This window comes from Malaya genurostris, chromosome 1 (genome assembly GCF_030247185.1).
Source record: "Malaya genurostris strain Urasoe2022 chromosome 1, Malgen_1.1, whole genome shotgun sequence".
Lineage (NCBI taxonomy): Eukaryota > Metazoa > Arthropoda > Insecta > Diptera > Culicidae > Malaya > Malaya genurostris.
Window position 1 is genome coordinate 78324442 of NC_080570.1, and position 27485 is coordinate 78351926.

The window sequence follows — 27485 nt, forward strand, 5'->3', positions numbered from 1 at the left end:
AATATTTAAAACCTCCTCCTTAAAGCGTGACATAATTTGTGCATGACGGCTTAATGCTTGTTTGACAAGCAACAACTTCTATACTAGAAGTCGAAGGAATGTTTAATCTATAAAAGGAATAGCATTTCTTAATTCCTAAAAGCACTCGACCATACGGAAAATCTCTATCGAGACGTATCTATTGAATTTAAAGTTATATTTGAACAAGCCATGTTTCGCACAAAGCAAATACATCACATTTTTGACTATACAATAAAATTTTAAATGAATCAAGAATCAAGGCAATTCCACTGCAGGGCAGTGATTGTATTATTTGCGGCGGATAATAAATTATCCATCAAATGATACAAATCCTGAAAGAATTGGCCATTGAGCTGATAATTGCTTCAAAAAATGTCTAGCTATTGGAAGGAATGCTGCTATGAGGGTCTTTAAGGGTTCAGAAATATTGAATGCTGCGAAACACTGCTTCCTGTTGGTGGCTGTGAAATGGAGCCCACTAGATTATTATCTTTTTCTGTGCTAGATCCTGAATTGGTTTGTGAATTTGACAAACCAGAAGGCACAGTCTTTAACTTTTTTTGTTTAACACGGGCAGAGATGTCCATCTCCTCTGTGTAACGAAGAGCAAGCAAAATTTCTCCCCTCGCACTGACAACTTCAACGAGAGCTCTTCTCTTTCACATATATACACCACTGTTGTATAAAGTGTGCACACATCAAGAGTGCGTTTGTTTATTTCCTTTTACCTCCTCCACTGAGTGCTAGATTTTCGGTTTTCCTTGTAAATTTTTCATAGTAAGGCCAGATCTACTCTCTATTAATTGAAGTTCACAGAAGTGTTCGCTCACCATCACGCGCCAGTGGTCACTTGGGTGTATTTAGACGAGAGCGCGTAAGAGCGATTCATGAGAAGAGAATGTGTTTCACTCGCGCCGGCTGCTTTAACCACAAGCACACACTCAAATGCTGTCTATTCGACACTGAGAAGTGCGCTTTTCTCTTTGTGCGATGCTTCGTGTTTTGCATCCTCGGTGTGGACAAGAATCTGACGCCAACGTGTATCACTCTGGTGAAATGCCATCTCTGAACACGGGAATCTTTTTTAAAATGTGAAATTTTAGGTGTCTTTTTTTGTAATTTGGAGGAGAACTTCTTTCTCCTAACTGACCCTTGAGTAATGATAAACGAAGTCATCTAAGAAAAATATGAGCGGTAAAATACAACACGTTTTACCAGTTACGTTACTAATCTCTGGAACTTAGGACCACATTGCAGTTACGCACGAAACACAAATTTGAATGAACAAAGAAACAAGCGCACTGCTCCTAAAAACACCGTAATGTTAACATGCGTGTAGCTACTTCAGCAAAATCGAAGAAAATGAGATCTCTGATTACTGCGATTCTGATTACTATGCCTTTCTGTATTTAGCATAGATGAGATGATTTTTGAGTACTTCGTCATTGAAATTATGTCTTATTTATATTATGAGTTATGAACTTATCCGATCTGATATTTCGGATAGGTCAAATGCGTGAAGTTTGTAAACAATTTTTTATTACTGTTAAAGAAAACAATAGTGTCCAATGTTGTCATACCAGTGTTACTGCACTTGCACGAATGAATTATCAATTACTTATATATCAACCTCTGCTTGAAAAACATCACCAGCTCTAGCTCGTGTTCGAATTCGAAGACTATTTGCAGATCGATTTTTGCATAAATCCTTACTGAAATAACTCTGCTCTTTGATGATTCCATTGTTGTTATTGTGAGGTATACAAGAATCGACTACTTCAATGGATTTTGTGTTGGAAATTACCACTGAAAGTGTTGCTACAACATATGAGAAGTTGATTTAGAATGTAATAGTTTATTAAACATTTAATGATACCTGTATTATCTACCACCGCCACCTTAGGTCGAGGTAAACCAATGCGCCTCGATTTATTTGTGCCCAAGTTCTGCATAATTTTCCTATTTCTAGTCAAACCATTATTTTCTGTTAAAAAAAGAAATCTAATTGATACTCATCCAAAAGACTTAGTCAATAAATTACCTCTAACAGGAACAGATTCATCCTTATCTGAAGTTTCCATAACATAACTATCCGGTGATGTATCATAACGCGTCCGTATTTCTGGATTAGCAGAATCTCGCTCGGCAGACTTTCGAGGTTCACGGGCACAATTAACTTCTATTGCACTTATTGTTTGTGATTCATCTGAACATAAACTATCTTGCAAATAGTTTTTCTGAGCATCAGCGACCGGTGTCCGAAATGTTTCATTGAATTTGTCTTTTTGCATCAATGGTACATTCTCTGGAGTTATCAGTTGGACTGCACTATTGGAGCTGAACGAATACAATTTTACGTTTAAAAATTCTATTTTAAAATCATCCGGAAAAGAAAACTGACTAGTTTTCTTACTAATACAATCAAATAGCAGTCCGTTAACCGGAAAAACTTCCTCCTGTTCGGGAAAGTACTGCAATTCTTTTTCGTCCAAACTACTACTGGATATAACTTTTTGTCTGACAGGAGATGAAATTATTGGAGCTGAACTTTTCCTTTTGCCATCGCACACGAATTCTAGCTCAATTCCTTGATCATCTTCGATCGCACTTCCATTCCCTGTGATTAATTTTTTTGCCAAAACCATAGCCTGTTCTTGCGTTTTCTTATCTTCTCTTTCCATCTGCTTACGAATTTTCATAAGCCTGCGGGCCTCATTGAAATTGTTTGCAATTTTCGGTTTCCTGGATTTATTTTTTATTGCATTCAAACCCTGTTGAATTTTACCCATTGTCGATTCGTCTCCACAAAGCTGTTTTTCTCCTATTAGAAGCTCGAGATCCATATTATCTCCATTTGTTAACATTTGGTCAACCACTACTGGTTGTGTCGTTAAAATTACTAGATCAGCTGGATCGGTTGTAGGAAAATTCTGCAACGAGGGTAGTAGCGGTTTGTCATTTACGCTGTTGGTTTCTGCATTAATAACCTTTTCCATTTCCATCGGTTCCAAAATAATGATATCTTCTCCTAATTGAATTGAGGGTTCCGTTGCGGAAAGCGAACTTTGGTCTTCTGTACAAAATTCTGCACCACTCTCATTATACTCATACATTATCGATGATTGAACCACTTCCTTTTCGTGATCGATTTCACCATTTTTGCCCAATTTCGCCGGTTTATCAAAAGAAAAAGCGAAAACGTCCATATTTATATCGTTCTTGCGGTTGGCATCTTTCGAAAACTTGAAGATTTTCTTGACCTTTCTTGGATCTTTATGGAGTCCATTTGAAGTTGACTTGGATATGTTTGCAATTGTGTTATACATTGTTTTGGTGTCACCTAGAATTTGATCTTCATCAAATCCTTTGAAACTGGTTTCAAGAGTATCATTGAATTTTGCAACCTTACCATCATGTGAATCACTAGTACGTTTATGTGATCCGTGCGACTGTTTAGTAGAATCGCTCATTGTTGCACCAACAGGAGAGTGGTCGCTAGATTTAATTGATTTTATGTTTTCTGTGCCATCGTTGGAATCACGGTCAGTGGACCGCCGTTTCTTAACTGGCTTGTCGTGTGAACTATAGTGATCATCATCGTTTTTCTTCCTGTCGTAATTTTTTTTCACATTTTCACCGTGGGAATTATTGTTGCCATTTTCACTCTTCCGTTTTTCCGGTTTACGACTAGTGGAACCTCGTTTTGACGAGCTGTGAAGTCTTTTATCATCTGAAGAAGAATGGTAGTGCTGGGATGCAGATGATGATCGTTTAAAATCATGCTCTTTGTCGCGAATACGTTCTCTGTGAATATTTGATGATTTCTTCAATCCAACTTGTTGCTGCATAGCAGCTAGAGTGATAACCTCTGTTTGTGCACCATCTATTTTATCAACATCCGGGGCGGATTCCGTACTATGTTCATCATTAAGCGGAGTTTTAACAGAATCACAATTCTCAGTGTGGCTACTCGCGTCTATCACTCGTTGATCGCCCAAAGAATCCTCACATATTCTTAGAGACCTTTCAGAATGTGATGAGTTATCGTCGTATTTCACCGCTACTGTTGAGGATATTGATATGCTTGGATGTTCATTGGATGGACTACCAACTTGTTGTTGCTTGTTGAGATCTATAATAAAAAAGCAATATTATAATTACAGCATACTTTAATGATTTTTATTGCTGTTTTAATTAAAAAAACGAGATGGTACGAGAGGTAATGGCAGGGTGGCAAGTGAATTAGCGATTTCAATTTCCCTGTTTTTCCCGTTTTTCCCGGTGCGCGAGACTAAAAATTCCCGGTTTTTTACATGTATAAAAAACATCGAGAGTTGAGAAATAAGTATTTTTCGGGTATCTCCTTGGAACTACGATTAAAACTCTCATCCACAGTTTGTCGAAACATTTATCTTCTGAACTAACAGTATCATCCAGCCCAATGTATTCCATCTTTATTTTGTATTTTACTTAGCCAGTAACTTCGATGTAACAATTGGATTAAAACAAGAAACATATCTGGCCAACGGTGGTGAAAGTGATCAGTCTTGCATTTCACGAAGAAATGAAGCATCAAAATTATTGCAATTTTCTTGAAAAATCAACACAATTTATTTAAACTTCTTACGTCTAACAACCAGTGGCGTTTCGTGACCAAATTTACGGGTTGTGCACTGTTTATATGGTTTCGAACCGTTTCGATGTTGCAACTGAGACAGCAATTTGTTTTCAACTGCCATAAGCATAAGCCACTGAAGTCTCTCCTGAATGTGTGCATACAAGTTCTCACAGAGCCTATTTGCCCAGTTGTGCAGTACACGAGGTGCACATGAGGACGAGAGGCCATTGCTAACAACATATACGATATTCTTTCCTAGTTGGGTTCTGACGAGAGAACAAAATCCTTCTAGAATACATAAAATGTACGCTTGTCACTTAGGAAAAACAACAACAATCTATGCCTCTAGTGACTAAGATGATCTAAATTTGACTCTCCTATCATCGACACTGAACAAGCTCTTACGAACTCTGAAAAACCAATTTCAGCTGTCAAAGAAGGAAATCAAATATTCCTTGCAAACGGTGGATAAAATGGAAGTCGCCGTCATTCACAGCTTTGTCGATTTTGTGAATCCTATTGAAATCAATACCAAGATTACTAAACAAGTATTGTCACAATTTGACATTACTGAGACAAATTTTGGTGAAATTAGGGAAATCATTGGCTGGCAACTAAAAACACGGCCCCTAAGAATTCTTAAAAAAAAATATCAAACATGTTACCTGATGTTACTTTTACCATTATGCATACTTATTCTGAAATTTGAAGAAAAACACTAGAAAAGGTCCTAAGTGCAAATGACAGTTTACTCTTTCTTTCGATTATTACAGTCCTATAGGCAATCCTTCTATCTTAAACTTTGTATAGAATAACGACTGAAACTATCAACTTTCGATCTGCTGTTAAGCATTATAATTTAAAGAGAAAATAAACAAAGAGAAACTGTCCTTTGCACTTGGAATCTTTTCAAATATTTGCCGAGATTTAATAGAAATCCAGCAGAAGCATCCAAATTATCCTTATTTGTTATTATGAGCATTGATTATGCTGTTATTGATGACAACTAAGAAAGCTCTTATTTATTTACAATTGCTGAGGTGTTGGCTTTATTTTCAATGGATTGTGCACCATTGAACCTGTGAAGGACAATAAGAAGTTTCAAAACTTGTACTGAAATCCTAGTTCAAACACAAAATGGCCTTCATCTTTTCATTTGTTGTATCAGGAAAATCATGGCGCTGAAAATCGTTACTAAGATTAGGATTAGGAAATTTTTTCCCGGATTTGTACTGTCCCTTGCCACCCTGTAATGGCGGGCTAGTCTATGCGGACCACATGATCGCTATGGGATGGGATAACGTTATGGGTTGGGGAAGGAACAAGAAGTTATTGAAAAGTTGTAATGGTGACACCTTGTCTTGTCTTACCCTACCAAACTTCAACATCGTGTTCTGATTTTTGTCACTAAGCATCTGAAAATTTCGTATTGTATCCGCTTCGGTCTTAGCCCTGCTCACATGTATCGTCTTTCATGTCTGAAGCGGTTCAAACGATTATTGCCTTAGCGTTTTTAGATTAATCAAAAAGAATGTTGTCTGACACTTTCCTGATTTACTCTATTTGTTCCTTTCTTAGTCCATATTAGGCAATAAACAATATATGTAAAACAGTAGATGGAATTATGATGCGAAAAAATGCTTAACCAAAGTTGATTTTGCAATCATCACCATGTTAAGGTTCTACTTACAATCTCAGGAAAACAATCACCTTTGAAAAACGCAAAAGCAGTTTCCTCCGTTACTGCTTGATGAATCTTCAAACATCAGTTAGTCTAGAAAACGGTTCCAAGCAAACTGATATATGTCTCCTGGATTTTCATGCGACTACAGCAAAGAAAACCTCGCAACAATTACCGCTCTCTCAAGACTGTAAATTGCCTCTCAATCGAACAAAACATTGCACCTATTATGATCATATTCGATTATGTTTGCAATATCGACTAATCTCCTAACCAGTGCAGTAATATCATCTCAGGGAGAAAATCACAGTGTACTTCAGTACGCGCGATTTTAAGAGTGATCGTGTGCTAGTGAGCTCGACAGCTACCTCAGCGATGAGCCATGAGCTTCAAATTTCTATATTTTGCCCGCAATTACTTGCTATAAGAGCGGAAAAGGGGATATTACTAGGCAATTACTACTCACACTATTCATTGGATTTTTCATGCATTCAATTTACGTACTATAGGAAAAATTTTAACTTTTTTTCTGTGAGGTTACTTCTTGTATCCGATTTTATCACAATTGAATAAAAGTCGAGTAATCGACAAAATAATATGGCGACTTTCCTAATGAGATAACTATGGGTACAATCAGTGGCGTATTAAAGGGAAAAGGAGGAGGAAGGTGGGGGGGATCTTTTTTTTGCTTCGTCCAATCGATCCGTCTGAGAGAGAGTTCAGCTTTTTTAAATGCTCACTTCACCAAATTTCCTCAGTACGTCACGTCACTGGGTACAATACCCTAATATTCTATATTTCCGTTGGCTTCCGTGGATTAACGTTTTTTGGTACAACTTTGTTATTTATCTACCAATCAAACACAAGCCGCAACTGGCAATAACACATTTATTTTGAAAATTATTTCAACTAGGGTAAGGGCTCACTATTTCATCTCATTTGTAAGGACGTCGCCTTCAAACCCCGATTTAGCCACTAAAATCACTGTAACTATTTCATATTACTACTTCATTCGCCTTGCTCCACGTTGAAAATTGATTCACATTTCTTGAAAATTCAACTAATATTTAGAAAACAGCTAAAAACACTAATGATGTTTTCACTACTCTGCTCCTAATTTCATCTCAATGGATTTTTATCCATCCTATCGTTGATCTTTTATTCATCCTATAAATTAGCAATGGCGACAGCAATCAAAGCAAAATATTCCACTATTACACTCTCACCCGCATTCGCATGGCTGCCAGATGGCTGACTAAACGCTGCCAGCTGGAAAAATATGGCTTGCAGACATTCTGGTGACCGACTGCCTTACCGCTGCCAGATATACAACTCAAACGATACAACCGTACCCACCAGGATTTTTCCACATTATTATTATTGGTAAAAAAATTTACTCGTTGAATTATCTAATTAACAAGGCAATGACTTACGGAGATCTAAAGAAGTATCTTTTAACTTCATTTTATTAGTGAAAACAGATAGAACAGCTATAGACTTTCTATGCAAAGTAATACATATTTTCTATGAAAATACCTGGCATCTCTGTGCACAGCCGATGAAACACACACACACTTCACAGCGTTATGTTGGCGTATAGCGGAATGAAACCAGTGCTACTAGATTTGCCACAATGGTTATTTCATTAGTATTTAACACGCTCTTTCTGGTAATATTCGAAGCCAAAACAGTTTTATTTAAATATTAATATCAATAATATAATTAAACTAATGTCACGGATACCAAAAACATACTTTTTGATAAAAATTTGAAGAAGAAAAACAATTTATTTTTTGTAACAATATGAGATAACTTGGCAACTTTGCGAAACCAAATGAGATGAAAACAAAGCGCAATCAAGTGAACTAAGTGAAAAACTTTCATCTCATATTTTTAAGGACTTTTATTGTTTGTCGGGTAATTTTTGAAGTTTTAAATCGTTAATTAAACAAGTGGCAAGTGAACATTACTAATTATGAAGCCATCCAGCATTCAATGGTAGTGTAATTTTGCGAAATAGTGATCATGTTTTGAGACGAATCGATTAGTAGATATTCAGAAACATGACGAACTGTAAATCTTGAGACGAAAATGTGTCCTAAATTAAAAAGTGAGTTTATTTTATATGAAAAAACCGATCACCGTAGAATTTAAAACCATTTCTTTTAATAGGAAAGTGTGACAATAGCTTTTCAAATCATTTTAAAACATTTCACAGTTTGCTTCCGGTAGGTTGTAAAATATTATTCATGTTCAAAGTTATGAGGTGAAGGGATGAGATGGAAATAGGAACTCAGATGAAATAGGGAGCCGTTGCCCTATCACTTTCAGCAACACTGGAAACTCAGTTTTACTACTTTCCACTGAAAATTCAAGCAAAAGAAAACAAAATGCTCATTCAGTAAAAACCATTCAAGCGAAGAGGTTGTGTTTCGATTATACTGACTCGTGAGTTAACGGCTGCAGGTAGTTAAAACTGCTGGTGCTAATAGCCAAGGAAATATTCGAGGCGTCGAGTCACAGAGGTGCCATTACATAAAGGTGCGAAGACGAATGAGTGCAAAGGCACAGAGGTGCTAAGGCAACCCAGTGCTGATCTACTGGGTACCAGAATTTCTACGCTGCGTAGAATCGAAAGAGACGACATATATCGTGAGGTGCACATTTGATCGCCACCAAGAGCAAAAGCACTGTACCTGGGGGCAGGTACAGGCAGCACACCAAGTTCAGTAGTGACCACAACGACGGCAGAGCAACGGAGATAGCAGAAAACGGAACCAAAAGACTACCAATTGGAAATCGTTGGGAGAGCTTCACGTCGTTCTTCACGACAGAGGAACAGAGACAACAGCAACAAGGTAGATTTAATTTAATTTATTTTTTTTATTTCTCTTATAACTGAAATTTTACTATAAATAAGTTTTCATTTTGGTATTATTAATTTACAAAAATATAAGTTAAAGTAATGGATGATATCATGGAAGATCATCCGAATCCTATTCCGGATACTAGTAAGATCTTAAATACTCCAAGGGCTAAAAATTATCCAGAGGGTACCACTGGGCCATGGATAGTCTATTTTCGAAAAAAAGAAAAGGTATTAAATTTCTGGGCAATTTCAGCTGTTTAGCTAGCCTAGATGCAGACCACAATGGATTTTCCAAATAACTGTGCACAATTTTTTCCCTTCTTTCGGCTTCCATGTTAATTGTTTACAAAGTATTGTCGATTTGCGGAATGTCAAAAATCATACGTGAAGTTGACAAAATTCCCGAATGGTGGGCGCCAAGAACTTCCAAATCTGCCCATCAGGAGCGCCACAATATGAGCAAAAATTTGTTCCAATTCTAAATGTAGCAAGCTTTATCGTCCCTCAGATTAGTTTCGTGTGACAATGCAACTAATTTTGAAAGAGCATTTAATGAAATGAGACGACTTGCGCAATCATTCCAAGATTATTAAAACCAACGAGTTCTGAACGTGTATTGCCCGCAAAACAGCATTCCTTTGTTCCTTTGTTCCCGCAGCCCACATTTTGGGGGCTTGATAGGCGGGTGTCAAATCCAAAAAAAATCCATTTGATGTCGTTATTGGATAAACACAAGTTTTCGTATGATGAGTTATCTACAGTACTAGCCCAAAAAGATACTGTTTTAAATTCTCGGCCTCACTCCAGTATCGGACGATCCCAACGACTATAGTGCAATAACCATGGCTCACTTCCTACTTGATCGAGAACTACACGCCATTCCCGCGCCATCTTATGGCCATATACATGCACGAAGACTGAACCGCTACACTGATGTAGTGCACTTTATGAACGAAATCAACATAAGAGTAGAAATACGAGCCGAATCTCAGTAACTAAATCTTGATTTAACAAATCATGGTGAATTTTCAAAACACCTCATTAGCAAGTGACAGATTCACATCCATATTCATGATATTTAATATAATTTATTGATTTCATCAACGCGACATACTGTTTATAACGATGAACAATTCAATTTTAGTAGTGTAGATGTCCATAGTAGTTAGCGTTAAAGTTTTATTAAAAATAATGATATAATAAGGTAAGATGATTGTTATGTATCATTCGGATGTATATAATGTGTTGATACAAATGATGAGAAGGTTTCATATTTATCGAAAAAGGAAAATGACAGAATCTAATAAAAATAATGTTGTTACGTTTAGTATCACGGGAGTTATTCACGATCTTATAATTTTTTCGCAGGTAGTGTATATTTAACAGTCATGTAATTTACTATGTGAATCGCATTTCGAAGCTATAAACAACTCGCGTTTGATGAAATCCTAATTGTAAAATAGATATGTTGAAAAAATATGATAATAATAGCGTAACATTCTTACCGTAATTGTGAACAGATTCTCCTTTCTCTGATACTTCCGAATTTTCAATTCTACCGCTATCTATACTCGAGAAGAGTTTATTGCGCTCTGTTCCTTTGAACTCATATTTCTCTTTCCGTAAATCAAAATTGGATTTCTGTGGTTTCAAAGTTTCAGATATATCAGGTTCGTCGTCATTGCTAGTCGAAATTTCGCCATCTTCGCCATTCGAGTTTTCGGAAAATTTTGGCATCTGAGCTTCTTCGGTAATATCAAGAGCCGGATCTTGAATTGCTTGTGACGATTGAATATTTTTCTCAGATGTTGTAATTATTGATAGTCGGCTATTACTGGAAACTTGTGACAATTGTGAGTCGTTTTGTACTATATCTGGACTTGTTGCAATGCGGATCTCATCATCATTGATGAACTTTTCTCCATGTTGCTCGTTTGTTTCTGCAAAAGTAGTTCCAATTTGCTCTTCAGATGACGATAGTCCTTTTGAAACATAGACTTTTTCATTTTCGACAGATTCCTGGGAAGTTAACCCACTGATAGCAGATCCATATGAGTCATTGCTTTCATTTTTAACATGACTAGGAGGACGAGTTTCCAACGGCTCGAAAGCAGGTGACTCAAAATCATCTACATGCTCCTTAGATTCATTCAAATCTTCATTAGTTATATGTTCGACAATGTTTGGTACATCTGACGAGGTGCTAGACGATTTTTTATCAGAATCAGGACTGACAGCCTCTAAATCCTCCGGCAAAAAATCAGTGTTCGCTTCCAATCCACCACCGTTAATTATCGGCTGTGGTTTCTCGATACCTAAATAATTATAAACGATCTCTTCTACTTTTGGATGAAACACTGTCGATATTTTTGGGTTAACAACTTGGTCAACAATTCTTTCCACGCCGGTGTCCAAGAAGCCAGATCTGTAAATAAAGCATAAACAAATCTAAGGTTCCAACTTCACATTCATCTGATAGGTTTATTTTCAAAATTATTTCATGTGTTCTCTAATAATTAGAATGTACGATCATTAAAATAATTCACATTATGTTATACTTAGTACTACACATAACGTTAGAAGTTTTGGCGCTATTCTAGTAACAATTTTTGTTACGATGGCTTATTTGTGACTTTAGTTCGCAGCTAGAAATTTGAGCGATTGTTACTAACATCTGGGCAATCTAACAATACCATACTGGAATAACCCATTCTTTCTCTAACATAAAAATAGCTTGTTTTCAAGTAAATTAGTTAAATATGAATGTCGTTCATTGTAAACATTGAATGAATCCAGAATGCTTTTCTATCAACAATAAAAAAGCAGTATAGTATTTGAATTTTACGACTTTTAAACTGATGAGCGAAATTAAATTTTAGATTATTGTTTTTGATGCGCCTCCAATCAAAATATATGTAAAAAAAATATAAAAAACCTGTTTTAATCCACCTAGTGGTGTAATGATGCCTTTCTCATGTACATATAATATTGGGGTATTCTACTCAAAAATTTTCTCTTCGATTTTTGAAAGAAACCAAGTGATTGTTTATGCAAAACATACAGAATAAAACAGTGCTTTGATTGCGTAAGACATCCTTAAGAGAACGACACTTCCGGCACCGGAACCCGAGAACCGGTATAATCGAAGTCGGTTCGTACGGCCACCAACTAACATGACACACAAACTCTTCTAGTAGGCACCCCATAACTCAGGATTCGGAAGTCGGATCCGGACGAAATTCAGGAATTTCGTATAGGATCGGAGAACCTTTCATTTGAATCTAAGTTTGTGGAAATCGGTCAAACCATCGCTGAGAAAAGTGAGTGAGATCCATTTTGGTATATATGACCACTATTTCCGGTACTTCCGGAACCGGATACCGGGAACCAGGATAGCCGGAATCGGTTTGTTTAGTTGCCTACTGATAATAACTATCGATTTGTGTAGTTTTGAGACCAGTTTAGAAATTTTTTTACGTGTTTCGTTTCGCCGGTTTAAGTGACGGTGTACAATATTGAACACACTTTACCCTATAATTCCAGAACCGGAAGTCGGATCCGGATGAAATTCCGTATTGGACCGGAAAACCTTTCATTTGAATCTAAGTTTGTGGAAATCGGTCAAACCATCGCTGAGAAAAGTGAGTGAGATCCATTTTGGTATATATGACCACTATTTCCGGTACTTCCGGAACCGTATACCGGGAACCAGGATAGCCGGAATCGGTTTGTTTAGTTGCCTACTGATAATAACTATCGATTTGTGTAGTTTTGAGACCAGTTTAGAAATTTTTTTACGTGTTTCGTTTCGCCGGTTTAAGTGACGGTGTACAATATTGAACACACTTTACCCTATAATTCCAGAACCGGAAGTCGGATCCGGATGAAATTCCGTATTGGACCGGAAAACCTTTCATTTGAATCTAAGTTTGTGGAAATCGGTCAAACCATCGCTGAGAAAAGTGAGTGAGATCCATTTTGGTATATATGACCACTATTTCCGGTACTTCCGGAACCGGATACCGGGAACCAGGATAGCCGGAATCGGTTTGTTTAGTTGCCTACTGATAATGACTATCGATTTGTGTAGTTTTGAGACCAGTTTAAAATTTTTTTACGTTTTTTGATTCGCCGGTTTAAGTGACGGTGTACAATATTGAACACACTTTACCCTATAATTCCGGAACCGGAAGTCGGATCCGGATGAAATTCAGGAATTCCGTATAGGATCGGAAAACCTTTCATTTGAATCTAAGTTTGTGGAAATCGGTCAAACCATCGCTGAGAAAAGTGAGTGAGATCCATTTTGGTATATATGTCTTCTATTTCCGGTACTTCCGGAACCGGATACCGGGAACCAGGATAACCGGAATCGGTTTGTTTAGTTGCCTACTGATAATGACTATCGATTTGTGCAAGTTTTGACACCAGTTTAGAAAAATTTTTACGTTTTTTGTTTCGCCGGTTTAAGTGACGGTGTACAATATTGAACACACTTTACCCTATAATTCCGGAACCGGACGTCGGATCCGGATGAAATTCAGGAATTACGTATGGGACCGGAAGACCTTTCATTTGAATCTAAGTTTGTGGAAATCGGTCAAACCATCACTGAGAAAAGTGAGTGAGATCCATTTTGGTATATATGACCACTATTTCCGGTACTTCCGGAACCGGATACCGGGAACCAGGTTAGCCGGAATCGGTTTGCCTACTGATCATGACTATCGATTTGTGTAGTTTTGAGACCAGTTTAGAAAATTTTTTACGTTTTTTTTTGCCGGTTTAAGTGACGGTGTACAATATTGAACACACTTTACCCTATAATTCCGGAACCGGAAGTCGGATCTGGATGAAATTCAGGAATTCCGTATGGGACCACGAGACCTTTCATTTGAATCCTAGTTTGTCAAAATCGGTTCAGCCATCTCCGAGAAAACCTAGTGAGATTATTTGACACACACACATACACACACACACACACACACACACACACACACACACACACACACACACACACACACACACACACACACACAGAGAGAGAGAGAGAGAGAGAGAGAGAGAGAGAGAGAGAGAGAGAGAGAGAGAGAGAGAGAGAGAGAGAGAGAGAGAGAGAGAGAGAGAGAGAGAGAGAGAGAGAGAGAGAGAGAGAGAGAGAGAGAGAGAGAGAGAGAGAGAGAGAGAGAGAGAGATTGCTCAGCTCGATGAACTGAGTCGAATGGTATATGACACTTGGCCCTCCGGGCCAAATTTCACTGGTCACTTTCTATATGAGAAAGGCAAAAAAAAACAAACTAAGAAGTTACCTTACGTTTAAAAAGCTCAAAATTTAATCAGGTACTATAAATTCCTATTATTATTTTAAATTAACTTCATCCCTCTAGAATTGATATCTGGATTCTGGATGTTTGAGTTAATTTAATAAAACTCAAGAACTCTCTTATTTTTTTCAACTCACTTAATCATAAATGTTGTAATGGCCGATGCATTCGCAGGAAATGACTAATGTTATAATCATCAAACGGCATGCGGAAATATTCAATGAAATGTTATTTTTGCTTATAATTATGCGTCAAATTAATTCCACGTTTTTCTAAAATATATATCGAATAACGTTATTTTGAAGTTGATATATTTTGTAGCGGCATTTTTGTAGGACATATTCAAATTCTTTCACAGATACAGATACCAATTCCTACCTACTTTTTGTAGTCTTCATCACTGTATCCGTTTTATGGTATGAAATAACCAATACTGCTAAAAGTAGTTCAAAATACATATTCGTATTAAAAGTATTACACTTTAGTGAGAGTGTAGTGCCGTGCCGATGGATTTTAGAATTTAATTTTGCAAATAGCATTAACTTTACGTCTGCCTAGCGGTTTATGTTGAGCCGCCAGGTCGCGCTAGCAGTTCAACGTAAGCTGCTACGCACTGATGAGTCAAAGACGAAACGTAAAATAACTGTAAAAATGGGTATGTGCACCTTGCATAAATTTGGGGGTTAAAAAATAAGCTTTTTTCCCCTTTAAATTATCAAAATCTGTACGGCTAGATAACCGAAATCTGTTTCGTCCGAGACGTCAGTTTGGACATTACACTTCGGTGTAATAGCAAAAAGTGTATTGCAAATAACATTAACTTTACGTCTGCCTAGCGGTATATGTTGAGCCACCAGGTCGCGCTAGCAGCTCAACATAAGCTGCTACGCACTGATGAGTAAAAGACGAAACGTTAAATAACTGTGAAAATACGACCGGACCGTATGCGTAGGCGACTTTCGCTAGCTCGATTTTGCCTAATTACGTCTTCCTGGACCGAGTTCGTTTTTGCCTGTTCGCCTTTTTGTGCCTTACCTTACCTTACCTAACAGCTATAGGCCTGGGGTGTCCTTTGCTGTATCAAGCATACTTCTCCACATAACTCGGTCCAAGGCTGCTCGTCGCCAGCCACTCAAGGCACGGATGCTTCTGAGATCACCCTCCACTTGATCGACCCACCTCGCTCGCTGCGCTCCTCTTCTTCTTGTACCAGTCGGATTAGATTCAAGAACCATTTTCACTGGGCTGTCGTCCGACATCCTTATGACATGCCCAGCCCATCGTAGACGTCCGATTTTAGCTGTCCGTACGATGGGTGGTTCTCCTAGCAGCTGTTGCAATTCGTGATTCATACGCCGTCTCCACGTTCCGTCTTCCATCTGCACTCCGTCATAAATGGTCCTCAGTACCTTTTGTCGAAAACACTGAGGGCGCGTTGGTCCTCTGCCAGCATAGTCCAGGTCTCGTGGCCATAGAGAACAACCGGTCTAATGAACGTTTTGTAGATGGTCAATTTCGTGCGGTTGCGTACTTTTCTCGATCGGAGGGGTTTTCTGAGTCCAAAGTACGCATGTATCCTTGCCAAAATACGTCTATGAATTTCTCTGTTGGTGTCATTATCGGCGGTCACCAGTGAGCCCAAATACACGAACTTGTCAACCACCTCGATATCGTCACCGTCTATCAATATTCGTGGTGGGAGGCGTAGTGTTTCTTCTCTAGAACCTCTTCCTCTCATGTATTTTGTTTTCGACGCATTTATGGCCAGTCCGATACGTCTAGCTTCAGCTTTCAGTCCGATGTAGGTTTCCATCATCTTCTCAAGGTTACGTGTAACAATATCAATATCGCCAGCGAAGCCAAAAAGTTGTACGGACTTTCGGAAGATCGTGCCACTCGTGTCGATCCTCGCTCTACGAATCACAACTTCCAGGGCAATATAGAACAAGATACAAGAAAGTCCATCACCTTGACGTAGCCCTCTCCGAGATTCGAAGGGACTCGAGAGCGTCCCAGATACTCGGACGAAGTATATCACTCTATCCATCGTTGCTTTAACCAATCGCGTCAGTTTATCCGGGAAACCGTATTCGTGCATTATCTGCCATAGCTGTTCTCGATCGATTGTCTTGGTGATGCGTTGGTTCGTTGTATTCACGACACTTCTGGAGTACTTGTCTTATCACGAATATGTGATCCGTAGTGGCGCGGGCTCCAGTAAATCCCGCTTGGTACGGCCCTACGAATTCCTTAGCTATTGGTGATAGACGACGGCAAAGGATTTGGGAGAGTACCTTGTAGGCGGCGTTCAGCAAAGTGATTGCGCGGTAATTGCAACAGTCTAGCTTATCGCCCTTTTTGTAGACGGTTCATACCACCCCATCCATCCATTCCTGCGGTAGAATCTCCTCCTCCCAGATCCTAGAAATCATCTAGTGCAGCGCTCTAGCCAGTGCCTCTCCTCCATGTTTGAACAACTGGTCATTGCCCGCGGCTTTGTTGTTCCTCAGCTTGCCGATCTCCTCTATTATCTCCGACAGATCAGGGGCTGGGAATCTGTCGTCGGCTGAGCGTGCACCCAGATTGATTCCTGTACCGTTCTCTGTATCTTATGCTTCGCCATTCATAGTACTGCTTCCACCTGTCGATCACCTCACGTTCGTTCGTTAGAAGGTTACCACTGGTATCTCTGCACATTTCGGCCTGTGACGTGTAGCCTCTACGTGAGCGGTTCACCTTCTCATAGAACTTCCGTGTGTCATTTGCGCGGTACAGCTGTTCCATCGCTTCGCGATCTTGGTCTTCCTGGTGGCGCTTTTTCTTCCGGAAAACCGTGTTCTGTCTGTTCCGCGCCTGTCTGTATCTGATGACGAGTTTAACATCCCGCCGTGGGCAGCTGTCGTAGGTTTGTTCCAGCTGCGCGTAGCATGCTTCCTTCTCGTCATCGGGTCTCGTTTCATGTGGGCAGTGCAAGTTGATGATGCTGTAATTGAAGAAACGGCCCTTGATCTTCAATACGCACATTCTATCACTGATTGGCTGCCACCCAATCACGCGCTGGCGCATCTTGCCCAACACTACAAATCCCGTTCCTAAAACGTTGGTTGTGCCGCAGCTCTGGTAGAAGGTAGCCGCTCGATGCCCACTTTTCCACACCTTCTGTCCCGTCCAACAAAGTTCATGCAGTGCTACGACATCGAAGCCACGGAGCGCTCATTTGGGGAAATGTTGAAATGTGCTACGCCACCTACCGAAAATCCTTACGCTTACTGTTCAACTGACGAGAGCGAATATGATGACCCCCTCGAAAGTACATCTTCCGCTGTCCCTCGTAACTCATCAATCAGAAAGAGGATAAATATATCCTCTCATAAGCTCCCTAGTAAGGGTTCGAAGAAGTCTTTAGAGGGGGCTCCTAAAACTACAGCAACAGGAAGTAGTACCAAAAAACCGGAGAAAAAAAGCTCCAGGTCTTGGAAAATTAAATTCCGTGCAAGAATTTCCAATACTTCCTGGGACTTAAAAACCCCCGAAAGTCCCTAAAAATCAATCAGAAACTTCACCAAATACTGGGTTTGTTAAATTCTCTGATATCGTTGACTGGATCATGACTGCCTTCAATATTTCAGAACCTCTCAAAAGTCTGTTATTGGCTTTCATTCCTACAGTTAAAACATTTTTGAAGCAGTTGACTGCAAAATTGCCCCTTTCTTTCAGCGATCGTATCCTTCGATGGCTAAGTCACCCATCGATTCCGAACATCTTAAAATATTTCCAAGCATCAAAGTCGATTATTTAGAAAAAACGTGCTTAATCCACCTAGCAGTGAGATGATACCTTTTTTTATTAATTAGCATGTGTTTTTTGCATGAATATTCTTCGGTGTTTCAGTTTTCATGACATTATTCTAATGTCCGTCGCTTTAAGTGGCAATTTGAAATTTAATTACTCATTACTCTGTAATGTCGAAACTGCAAATCGGATCGAATTTGAATCTAAAAGTGTAACAATCGATTAAACAGACCATGATATGTCGAAGTAATTTCCACATTTCCACAGTTTAGGGTAATTTAAAGTACTTCCAGAGCCGGTATTCAGGAACCAGCATAACCCAAACCGATTCCTATGGCCATATGACGAATAAATTGCAATATTCTAGAGTCCAACTTAAAGCTTTTCGGGATTGTCATCTTCTATATCGCCTTGAATTTTAAAAATTCATCATCCTACAATTCCAGAATCGGAAGTCAGAATTGGATAAAATTGGATTTATTGTAATTTGAACTTTTGTTTTGAAATTCGATTTGACTTTTTTGAGAAAACGATTGAGCTTTGAGAAACGATTCGATACTGGAACCGGAATTCGAAATTCGGTGTAACCGAAGTCATACAAATTCACCTGAGTAGCTGTATAGTTAACATTTGTTTCAAAATGTTTGAAAATAAATGTAGACATCTTTAAAGAATCGTAGTGCGAATTAAATTTTTGGGTGCCTTCCGAAACGAAAACTGAATACAACCAAAAATGAAATAAGTTTATTCGGTTATCGACTATCCAAATCTGCTAACCCTATAAACCTGATTAATTTATATAAAATAGACATTTTTAAACTAATAAACTTGTATCTTCGAAACCGGAAGTTGGATCTGACTGAAAAACAAGATGTTTTATAGAATCTTAAAACTGTGAGTTACACAGTTTTAATTTCGTTTCACATATCATCCTGTAGTTCCGGAACCAGAGGTCGGAACCAAACATAATTCAGGAACCTTTTTTGGACTTTTCATATGAATCTGAGTTAGTAGAAAACGGTTGAGTCATCTCCAAAAAAATTAGGTTTAATTATTTGTCACACACGCATTTGCTGATCTCGACGAACTGATTCGAATGGTATATGGCTGTTATGTTCTTCCAGCATTTATTGTAAGTAGTTTAAATCAATATAATTATGGAATTGCTTTCAACTCGAAAATTCTGCCATCATCTGGTTTACATATGTCATATTCGAACGATTATGTTGCCAAAAACGAACCGTGCTTAAATCGGTCCGAGGCAAAATATCATGCTGTACACAGTCTTTTGAGTACTTAGAAACAAATGTATGTAACAGCATAAAAAATCGTGTTTTATGTTGCTCCCAAGCATTTCTTTGCCAGATAGCGCTCAAAACATCTACTGCCGGAATAGGAAAAAAATCGCTTACACAAAAATTTCGATATCTCCGTTAAAATGGACCGATTTCAACAATCTATGCGGATAGGTATTACCGTGCGGAATCTAAGTCTGAAAATATATTCTGTTTTCAAGGTCAATTGTGACAGATACTGTCAAAAAACTAAAAATTTTGACATAAAACTTCGTATAACTAAAAAAGTAAACATCCGATCTCAAAACCATTCAATAGCGTTCTGGGTGACGGGGAGATCTTTCATTTGCGACTAGTTTGATCAAAATCGGTCCAGCTATCTCTGAGATCTCGACTTCTTAGTTGACAACACACATACAGACACACACATACACACACACGGACATTTGCTCAGTTCGTCGATCTGAATCGATTGGTATATGACATTCGGCTCTCCGGGCTTCGGAAATTTTTTCGAAAGTTTGAGCGAATTCTATACCTATTTTTTATATTTATAAAAAAAGGTAAAAAAAAACTAGAAATTTCACCAGATCTAGACGTTTCATGCATTTATAAGACATTCGGTGACAAAAAAAAATCCTCAGTTTTGCGGATTTTGAATTTCTAAGACATTTCGCATTAAAATATTTTTCAATTTCGAAAATCTCAAAATTTTTCCGTTGATTGTTTTAGAACAAAATTTTATTTGAGATTACATTAGATCTGGACGTTTCATGAATTTCTGATATTTAGCATAAAAAATTGTTTAGTTTTGCGGTTTATTACGCGGATTTCCGAAGTTACGTTACGGTTTTTTACGCGAATAGTCGAAGTTACTCTACTGATGATACAATGTACGCTGTCCTACTTGACATTAATGTAACAGATCGGCTGAAAAGTTCGTATCGTTTCTATGAGAGGGCGCCACTAGAATTAAATCCATACCATTTTCAGTTAGTACCAACCTTCAAAAGATACGTGTATAAATTTGACAACTGTCTGATTATTAGTTTGTGAGATATTGCATTTTGAGTGAAGCTACTTTTGTTATTGTGAAAAAAATGGAAAAAAAGGAATTTCGTGTGTTGATGAAACACTACTTTTTGATGAAAAAAAGTGCCGCCGATACCAAAAAATGGCTTGATGAGTGTTATCCAGACTCTGCACCGGGCGAAGCAACAATTCGTAAGTGGTTTGCAAAATTTCGTACTGGTCATATGAGCACCGAAGACGATGAACGCAGTGGACGTCCAAAAGAGGCTGTTACCGATGAAAACGTGAAAAAAATCCACAAAATGATTTTCAATGACCGTAAAGTGAAGTTGATCGAGATAGCTGACACCCTAAAGATATCAAAGGAACATATTATTCACGTGTTGGACATATTATTCACGAATATTTGGATATGAGAAAGCTTTGTGTAAAATGGGTGCCGCGTGAGCTCACAATCGATCAAAAACAACAACGAATTGATGATTCTGAGCAGTGTTTGGAGCAGTGTTTCAGGATTTTTTTCGTCGATATATAACAATGGACGAAACATGGCTTCATCACTTCACTCCGGAGTCCAATCGACAGTCAGCTGAGTGGACTGCACGCGATGAACCGAACCCAAAGCGTGGAAAGACTCAACAATCGGCCGGTAAGGTTATGGCGTCTGTATTTTGGGGTTCGCATGGTATAATTTTCATCGACTACCTTGAAAAGGGAAAGACCATCAACAGTGACGAACTTGATGACTTCATAATTAGTAATGTTCACTTGCCACTTGTTTGATTAACGATTAAAAACTTAAAAAACTACCCGACAAGCAATGAAAGTCTTCAAGAATGTGAGATGAAAGTTTTTCACTTTATCGCGCTTTGTTTTCATCTCATTTGGTGTCGCAAAGTTGCCAAGTTTTCTAATAATGTTACAAATAAAATGTTTTCCTTCTTCAAATTAACATCAACAAGTATTTTTTGGCACCCGTGACATTAGTTTAATTGTATAGTTGATATTTATATTTCAATAAAACTGTTTCGGCTTCGAATATTACCAGAAAAAGCATGTTAAATACTAAGGGCATATTCAGTAGTGTATTAGTTCTAGATGCATAATTTATGTCAGTTTTAAAATTTATATCTAGAAATTATAACAAAATAAACTGGCAGCCCCAACAGCGTTTTATCTGTGTTTCAAATATAGAAAAAATAGAACGGCAATGTATACCAGTTTTAAATTTGACAGTAGAACTGGTCAAATAAATAAAACTAAAACGGTTTGCTGGGGATACGTTTGTTTCAGTTTCATTTACATTATAAACCACCCATATGAATCTTGCAGCTGCTGAATTTGCTCTAATGAAATAACCATTGTGGCAAATCTAGTAGCACTCTTTTCTTTCCGCTATATGTCAACATAACGTTGTTAAGTGTGTGTGCTTCATCGACTGTGCACAGAGATGCCAGATACTTTCATAGAAAATATGAAGCTGCTCTATCTGTTTTCACTAATAAAATAAATCAGTTAAAATTGGTTTAAAATTTTAATATAAATGTTTATCAGTGTTCACCATCAAATATTTGAACAAAATATTTCCATTTTAACATGAGCTTTGTCCGTTTATCAATAAACTTTTAAAGAAGCACTGTAATCAAATACTAACAGATACTCAGAAAGAAAAGTCTAACTTTTTACTTCTTACTTTTTATGAATCTTTACAAATCTGTATGAAATTTAGAAAATCTGTACTCAGATTTAAATCAGTATGCGAACGCAAAAATGTATACAACACAGATAAATCTGAATAAATGGCATTTCTGGTTCTGCATTTTGTTTTTAGAAGGCCTAATGCCTAAATAGTAACAATTTTTTTTTTGTTTTTTTTTTAATTCTCCAAATCAACTGCACAGAAAAATTTTAAATTCAAAACGAAAGGTAACGGAAACGATCCAAAAAATTTTAAACGTCGAAATGATTCCAAACTGTTTCTAAAAATATCGTGTGTTGTCTCATAGTTGGAATTAGGCCTTTTTCAAGACAAATTCTGACATTTTAAACCTGAGAGTGTAATAGTGCAATATTTTGGTTTTGATTGCTGTCGTCGTTGCTAATTTATGGGATGAACAAAGGACCAACGATAGGTTGAATATAAAACCTTTGAGATGAAATTAGGAGCACAGTAAAGAGCATATCAGAATTGTTTTTAGCAGATTATTTAAGTATTATTTTAATTTTCAAGGAATGTGAATCAATTCCCAATGTGGAGCAAGGCGAATTAAGCAGAAATATGAAAAATCGTAGTGATTTTAGAGGCTAAATCTGGTTTTTAAGGTAACGTCCTTACAAATGAGATGAAATAGGAAGCCCTTACCCTAGATCTGGCCGCACTGAATCTGCCAACTATCTAGTTCCCGTCGAGAGAGTGTGAGAGAGTGTGTGAGAGCTTGGAACCAAGTGTAGCATGATCGGGAAAAAGCACTAAGGAGCCAGACCGGCATTGTATTGTTAATCAGCAGCGCATGTGAACGAAAAATTCACACTCCAATAAAAATGCTTGAATTTTCAGTGTCGGAAAATAACCATCGATCTATCAAAAACAATCATGCTCTCGAGCACTTGATTTTCAAAATGATTGTAAAAACAGTGGATGTTAAATCATACTAAATTTATCTGAAATGCACATCAAAACGATAAGAGGCAGTTCGTGCTCGCATCTCACACGACGCAGTCGAAAATCATTTACGGTCGCAAATCATATACGGTCGAAACAACAGAAACAAAGACAATACAGTACAGTGAACAATAGAGTGTACGGAATGGTCAAATACGATTTAACAAAGGCGGAATCTTGGACAACAAGACCAAATTCAATTTGTATAGATTTCAAGCGTTGCAAAGTTAGACCAGCAGCAAATGAAATTGAAATCTTATTTAAAGAACGAATGCATCTAGACGCTAATAAAGTAAGTGAGATTCAATTCAACAAGGCGTCTAACTGTGTGTACATTATGTTTAAACGTGAAAGCGATGCAATTGCATTCACTTCGGTTAACAACGAGGTGCACAGTGTTGAGTGTGATAACATTACATCCCTGTGCACATGGACAATGCCATAGAATTACGCGTGCATGAACTCCCCCCGCAGGTCACCGATCAGTACGAAAGGGAAGTATGGCGGAATTTTTTCCCCGGTATCCGGAATGGCGTGCGAGTGGTACGTATGCATCTACGTAAGGCAATTCCATCTTACATCATTTGTGGTCAAGGTGGGACACATCCGTGTAAAATGCTGATTACCTATGAAAATCAGCTGGTTACATGCCAGTTTTGTGAACAACCTGCACACTACGGTAAACCTTGCACCGAAACTGCGAAAAGGACATCTTCAACCAAAGACAAGGTCAACCGTTCAACAATGGAAACTAGTGAGCGCAGTACTCCTGTTTCACCATCAAACCAACCAGCAACTGCAACCAATGTACAACAAGGCGCATCTACAGCAACTAGCAACGAGCTCAAGACTGCGAACATCAAGGAAAACGAAAAGAAGACGGAAATCAACAACAAAACCACCGATGCGGCAATAGAAGACGAGACGAGTCACGAACAAAGTACCCCTCAACCCTCGCAGGAGGGAAATGAAAGCTCCTCTCCTCCTAGAAAAAGAGTGACAACGAGATCCACTTCAAAAAATGTGTTATTTAAAAAATCGGCTAATTCGGCCACGTAAAGCTTGTACGCAAATAGGCCTGAATAAAAATACCTTTTAAATAAAAAAAACGATAAGATAAAAAACTAATCGTGCATCTTAGTGAATTTAGTGAGATCTAAAAACATCTTTTTTTTAATTATCTTTTCTCAATCGCTTTGGATTGAAATGAAAAATCATATTAAATTGAAGGACATGTAAATCGATAATGCCAATTTTTATCAGTGTACATAAATACTTTCATTTTCGCATTGATAGAGAGCGTTGCCCGTCGTAATTGAATGTGTTAGTGACGGCACAAACGGAAGAAAATTCAATTAATTCTTAATGATGGTCTATGGGACTGAAAAGTGCCTTGAATTGTCACGACCAACAGGATTAGATGGCTCTTGGTACACTCGGTAAAGTCGTCCGAAATTTAACTCGGAATTGATTGTGATTTTCCATTGAATTCCAAAGAAGATGAAACAATCCATTTCGGGCGGAATCAGTAGGTGCACTTAGAACTCATAATGAATTCCTACTAAAATTCCGGACAACTTAAGTAAGCAGCGCTCCCATGACGACTGACGACGTCCATTGGCCTTTGGTGTAATTCTGCTGTATGCCCGGCAGCGACTATTCTACGACACAATTCTGCTGTTTGGCGCTCGCATCAGGTCTTCGAGCAGCAGTGAGCAGTGCCCCCATGACTACTCACGATATTCACTGGTAGGCGCATTTTGCTGTGTGCTTGGCTGTGACTGTTCTTCGGTACAATTCTGCTCTCGGTGCTTCATTCCAAAAGCGTGAGGTCTTGTTGTCTTGATTCGGCAACCGTTGCTCGGAAAATAATGTGAAAAAGTTAAATCTCAATCTTGATCATATTAAGAATTTTAAAGGGTGAAACTGTATTTCCATTTGTTTACGTAAGTTTTGCCGCCGTGTCCCGTGCCAACAAACAGGGCGATACTTCGATTGCTTGAAGGAAAGGGCGGCTCTATTTATTTTCGATATTTTAGATGGTTTGCAAACTTTTTACTACTGGAAATAGTGAAAACGATAAAATTACACGCATATTTGTCTTAATCCCGAAAACGAAAAATGCGCGAGGGTGTCACCAAAGATAAATAATAAAGACATGTACGTGCTTATATTTTTAAAAAATGTGGTTCGTTCCCGGTACCTTCTGAAATGACCGCACTCACCGCTTGGTGGAGCGCGAGATTAATTGCATTGTTATCATTTCAACCAAAGTGTGCCATAAAATCTCAATATATACAAATGAGCTACCGAATCGAAAGGGTTCTCACGGTTTGACATTTGCATTATGAATGTATGATGGGAACTCATCAGTGAAACCAATTTATCAATTTTGGTGCCAGTTTCACGGAGGACCGTAGATGTGCGCCAAAAAAAGATCGTGACTGTCATGTCTGGAAATTCGTTTGTGGTGTCACTTCATTATTTACACAGGAAGCAAAGAAATAATCCAATCGAAAAATGGCGAAATTCTTTTTATGTTGTTTTATACAATGGATATAGAGGAAAAATTGTATAGCTTTCAAGGATAAACAACAGTTTATCGACTTATTCAAAATTGATCTGAAAATATACGATTATTTCTAAATAGGAATTGAAACCAAAGCCGAAACATTCATCAATGTTTTTTTTCCATTTGCTATCAATGTTAGTTACTTCCTTTCTTGAACAAATAGTTTAATTTAGTTATTTTTAGAAATTTTTTTCTCTGCGTGTTGATAACAAATTTGTCAACAAATAGTATGCCTTTCATTGAAAGAAAATCATAAAGGCATTTTGCAGATATGGATTTTCAGTATAAAACTTTAACACTTTTCCGAAACTTCAGGCTTAAACACAAGTATGGTTAAAGCCTTCAATGAAAGCATTGTGAGAACCCGTGATTTTTTTCATTTTCATATCACCAAGTTTTTCACCGTCACTGCTAACCTCAATCGGATGAACACATTTTGACAATTCAGCGGTACTGTTTGTAAACAGACTTTTTTGTTTTTTTGCCTGTTGACAAACGGATGAGAACGTTCACGGTCCATATCGCCTAAATAGAGTTTCAAAACATTTGTTAACGACTCATTTCAGAGATTTATTAAATGAAAGTGGCTAGTTGTGAAGTGTAAAGATGATTGTTTGAGATGTGTTCCTCGATTTTGTTTAAACTTGTTTGTAGACAATACCGCTGAACTGTCAAGGATGAATTCTGACGTCACGATAAAAAATCTATGGGATTGTATTGTTTTGAGCATAATTATGTGAATCTATCTGAAATTATCTAAACGAATTACTTACAACAGATCTATGAATCAATGTAATTTCTAATCTAACAATACTTACTCAATGATATTTCTTCTAAGCATTTCTCGTAATTGATTTTTGTGACGAATATTATCCGACCATTTCTGTTGAGATAAAAACTTACTAACAGACGTTTCTACACGCTGTCGAAGATTTTGGTATGCTGGTTTCGTATCAACGTCTGCCAGGCACTCTTTCCGAAATTGATCAAATAACCCTTGAGATTTAACTTCATGAACAATTGCGTCTATAAATCCTGGATCGTCAGCAAGGTTGTCCATTTTGGAATATTACAGTAGGACTTGATATACTCTTCCCTATAGTATAACACAACAGTTTTATTCTCTTCTGTACACATAAAACTTGAGATTACCAAAAAATAACACCTTACGAAACTTTATTTATACAAATAAATTTCAGATATAAAACAACCATCAAACGCAAATTAGGTTTTTTATCGTGACGACACAAATGAACAAGTATTCATCCTTGACAGTTCAGCGGTACTGTTTACAAACAAGCTTAAACAAAAATGGAAGAGCACATCTAAAACAATCATCTTTACACTTTGCAACTAGTCACTTTTATTTAATAAATATCAAAAACGAACCGTATTCAATCGTGAACAAATGTTTTAAAACTTTATTTAGGCGATACGGACCGTAAATGGTCTGATCCAATTTGTCAATAAACAAACAAAAGAAATTTCTGTTTACAAACAGTACTGCTGGACTGTCAAAAAGTGTTCATCCGATTGAGGTTAGCAGTGACGGTAAAAAACCTAATAAGGTTTCAGAAGCTCGGAGGGCAACGTTGCCAGGTATATCGATTTCTCAGTTT

At 37.8% G+C, this 27485-nt stretch overlaps 2 protein-coding genes across 5 annotated transcripts in view; both read right to left on the reverse strand.

Annotated features, from left to right (window-relative positions):
* LOC131440541 (protein FAM50 homolog) overlaps nt 1-27485 on the reverse strand; it is a 347038-nt gene that overhangs the window by 152218 nt on the left and 167335 nt on the right. The window lies entirely within an intron of this gene.
* Nucleotides 1544-27430, reverse strand: LOC131440536 (biorientation of chromosomes in cell division protein 1-like 1). 4 transcript variants are annotated; one of them, XM_058611902.1, is made up of 6 exons: nt 26685-27430; nt 10695-11614; nt 3431-4153; nt 2063-3361; nt 1898-2005; nt 1544-1839 (listed from the first exon to the last, which is right to left on the reverse strand). In XM_058611902.1, exons 1-6 carry the CDS (start codon nt 26924-26926, stop codon nt 1640-1642), a joined length of 3492 nt encoding a protein of 1163 aa, XP_058467885.1. In that variant the 5' UTR covers nt 26927-27430; the 3' UTR covers nt 1544-1639. The 4 variants fall into 4 exon arrangements, with proteins under 4 accessions (XP_058467885.1, XP_058467884.1, XP_058467883.1 ...); XM_058611901.1 differs by having other exon boundaries at nt 2063-4153; nt 26685-26962; nt 27019-27098; XM_058611900.1 differs by having other exon boundaries at nt 2063-4153.

What these genes read in the sequence shown, in the direction of transcription:
- LOC131440536 (XM_058611900.1), bottom strand. Translation starts at nt 26,926, where the DNA reads ATGGACAACCTTGCTGACGATCCAGGATTTATAGACGCAATTGTTCAT. An exon ending in CTTAGAAGAAATATCATTGA is followed by an intron (nt 11,615 to 26,684) that starts GTAAGTATTGTT and finishes CTTTATTTACAG; the next exon opens with ATCTGGCTTCTTGGACACCG. An exon ending in AGAATCTGTTCACAATTACG is followed by an intron (nt 4,154 to 10,694) that starts GTAAGAATGTTA and finishes TTTTTATTATAG; the next exon opens with ATCTCAACAAGCAACAACAA.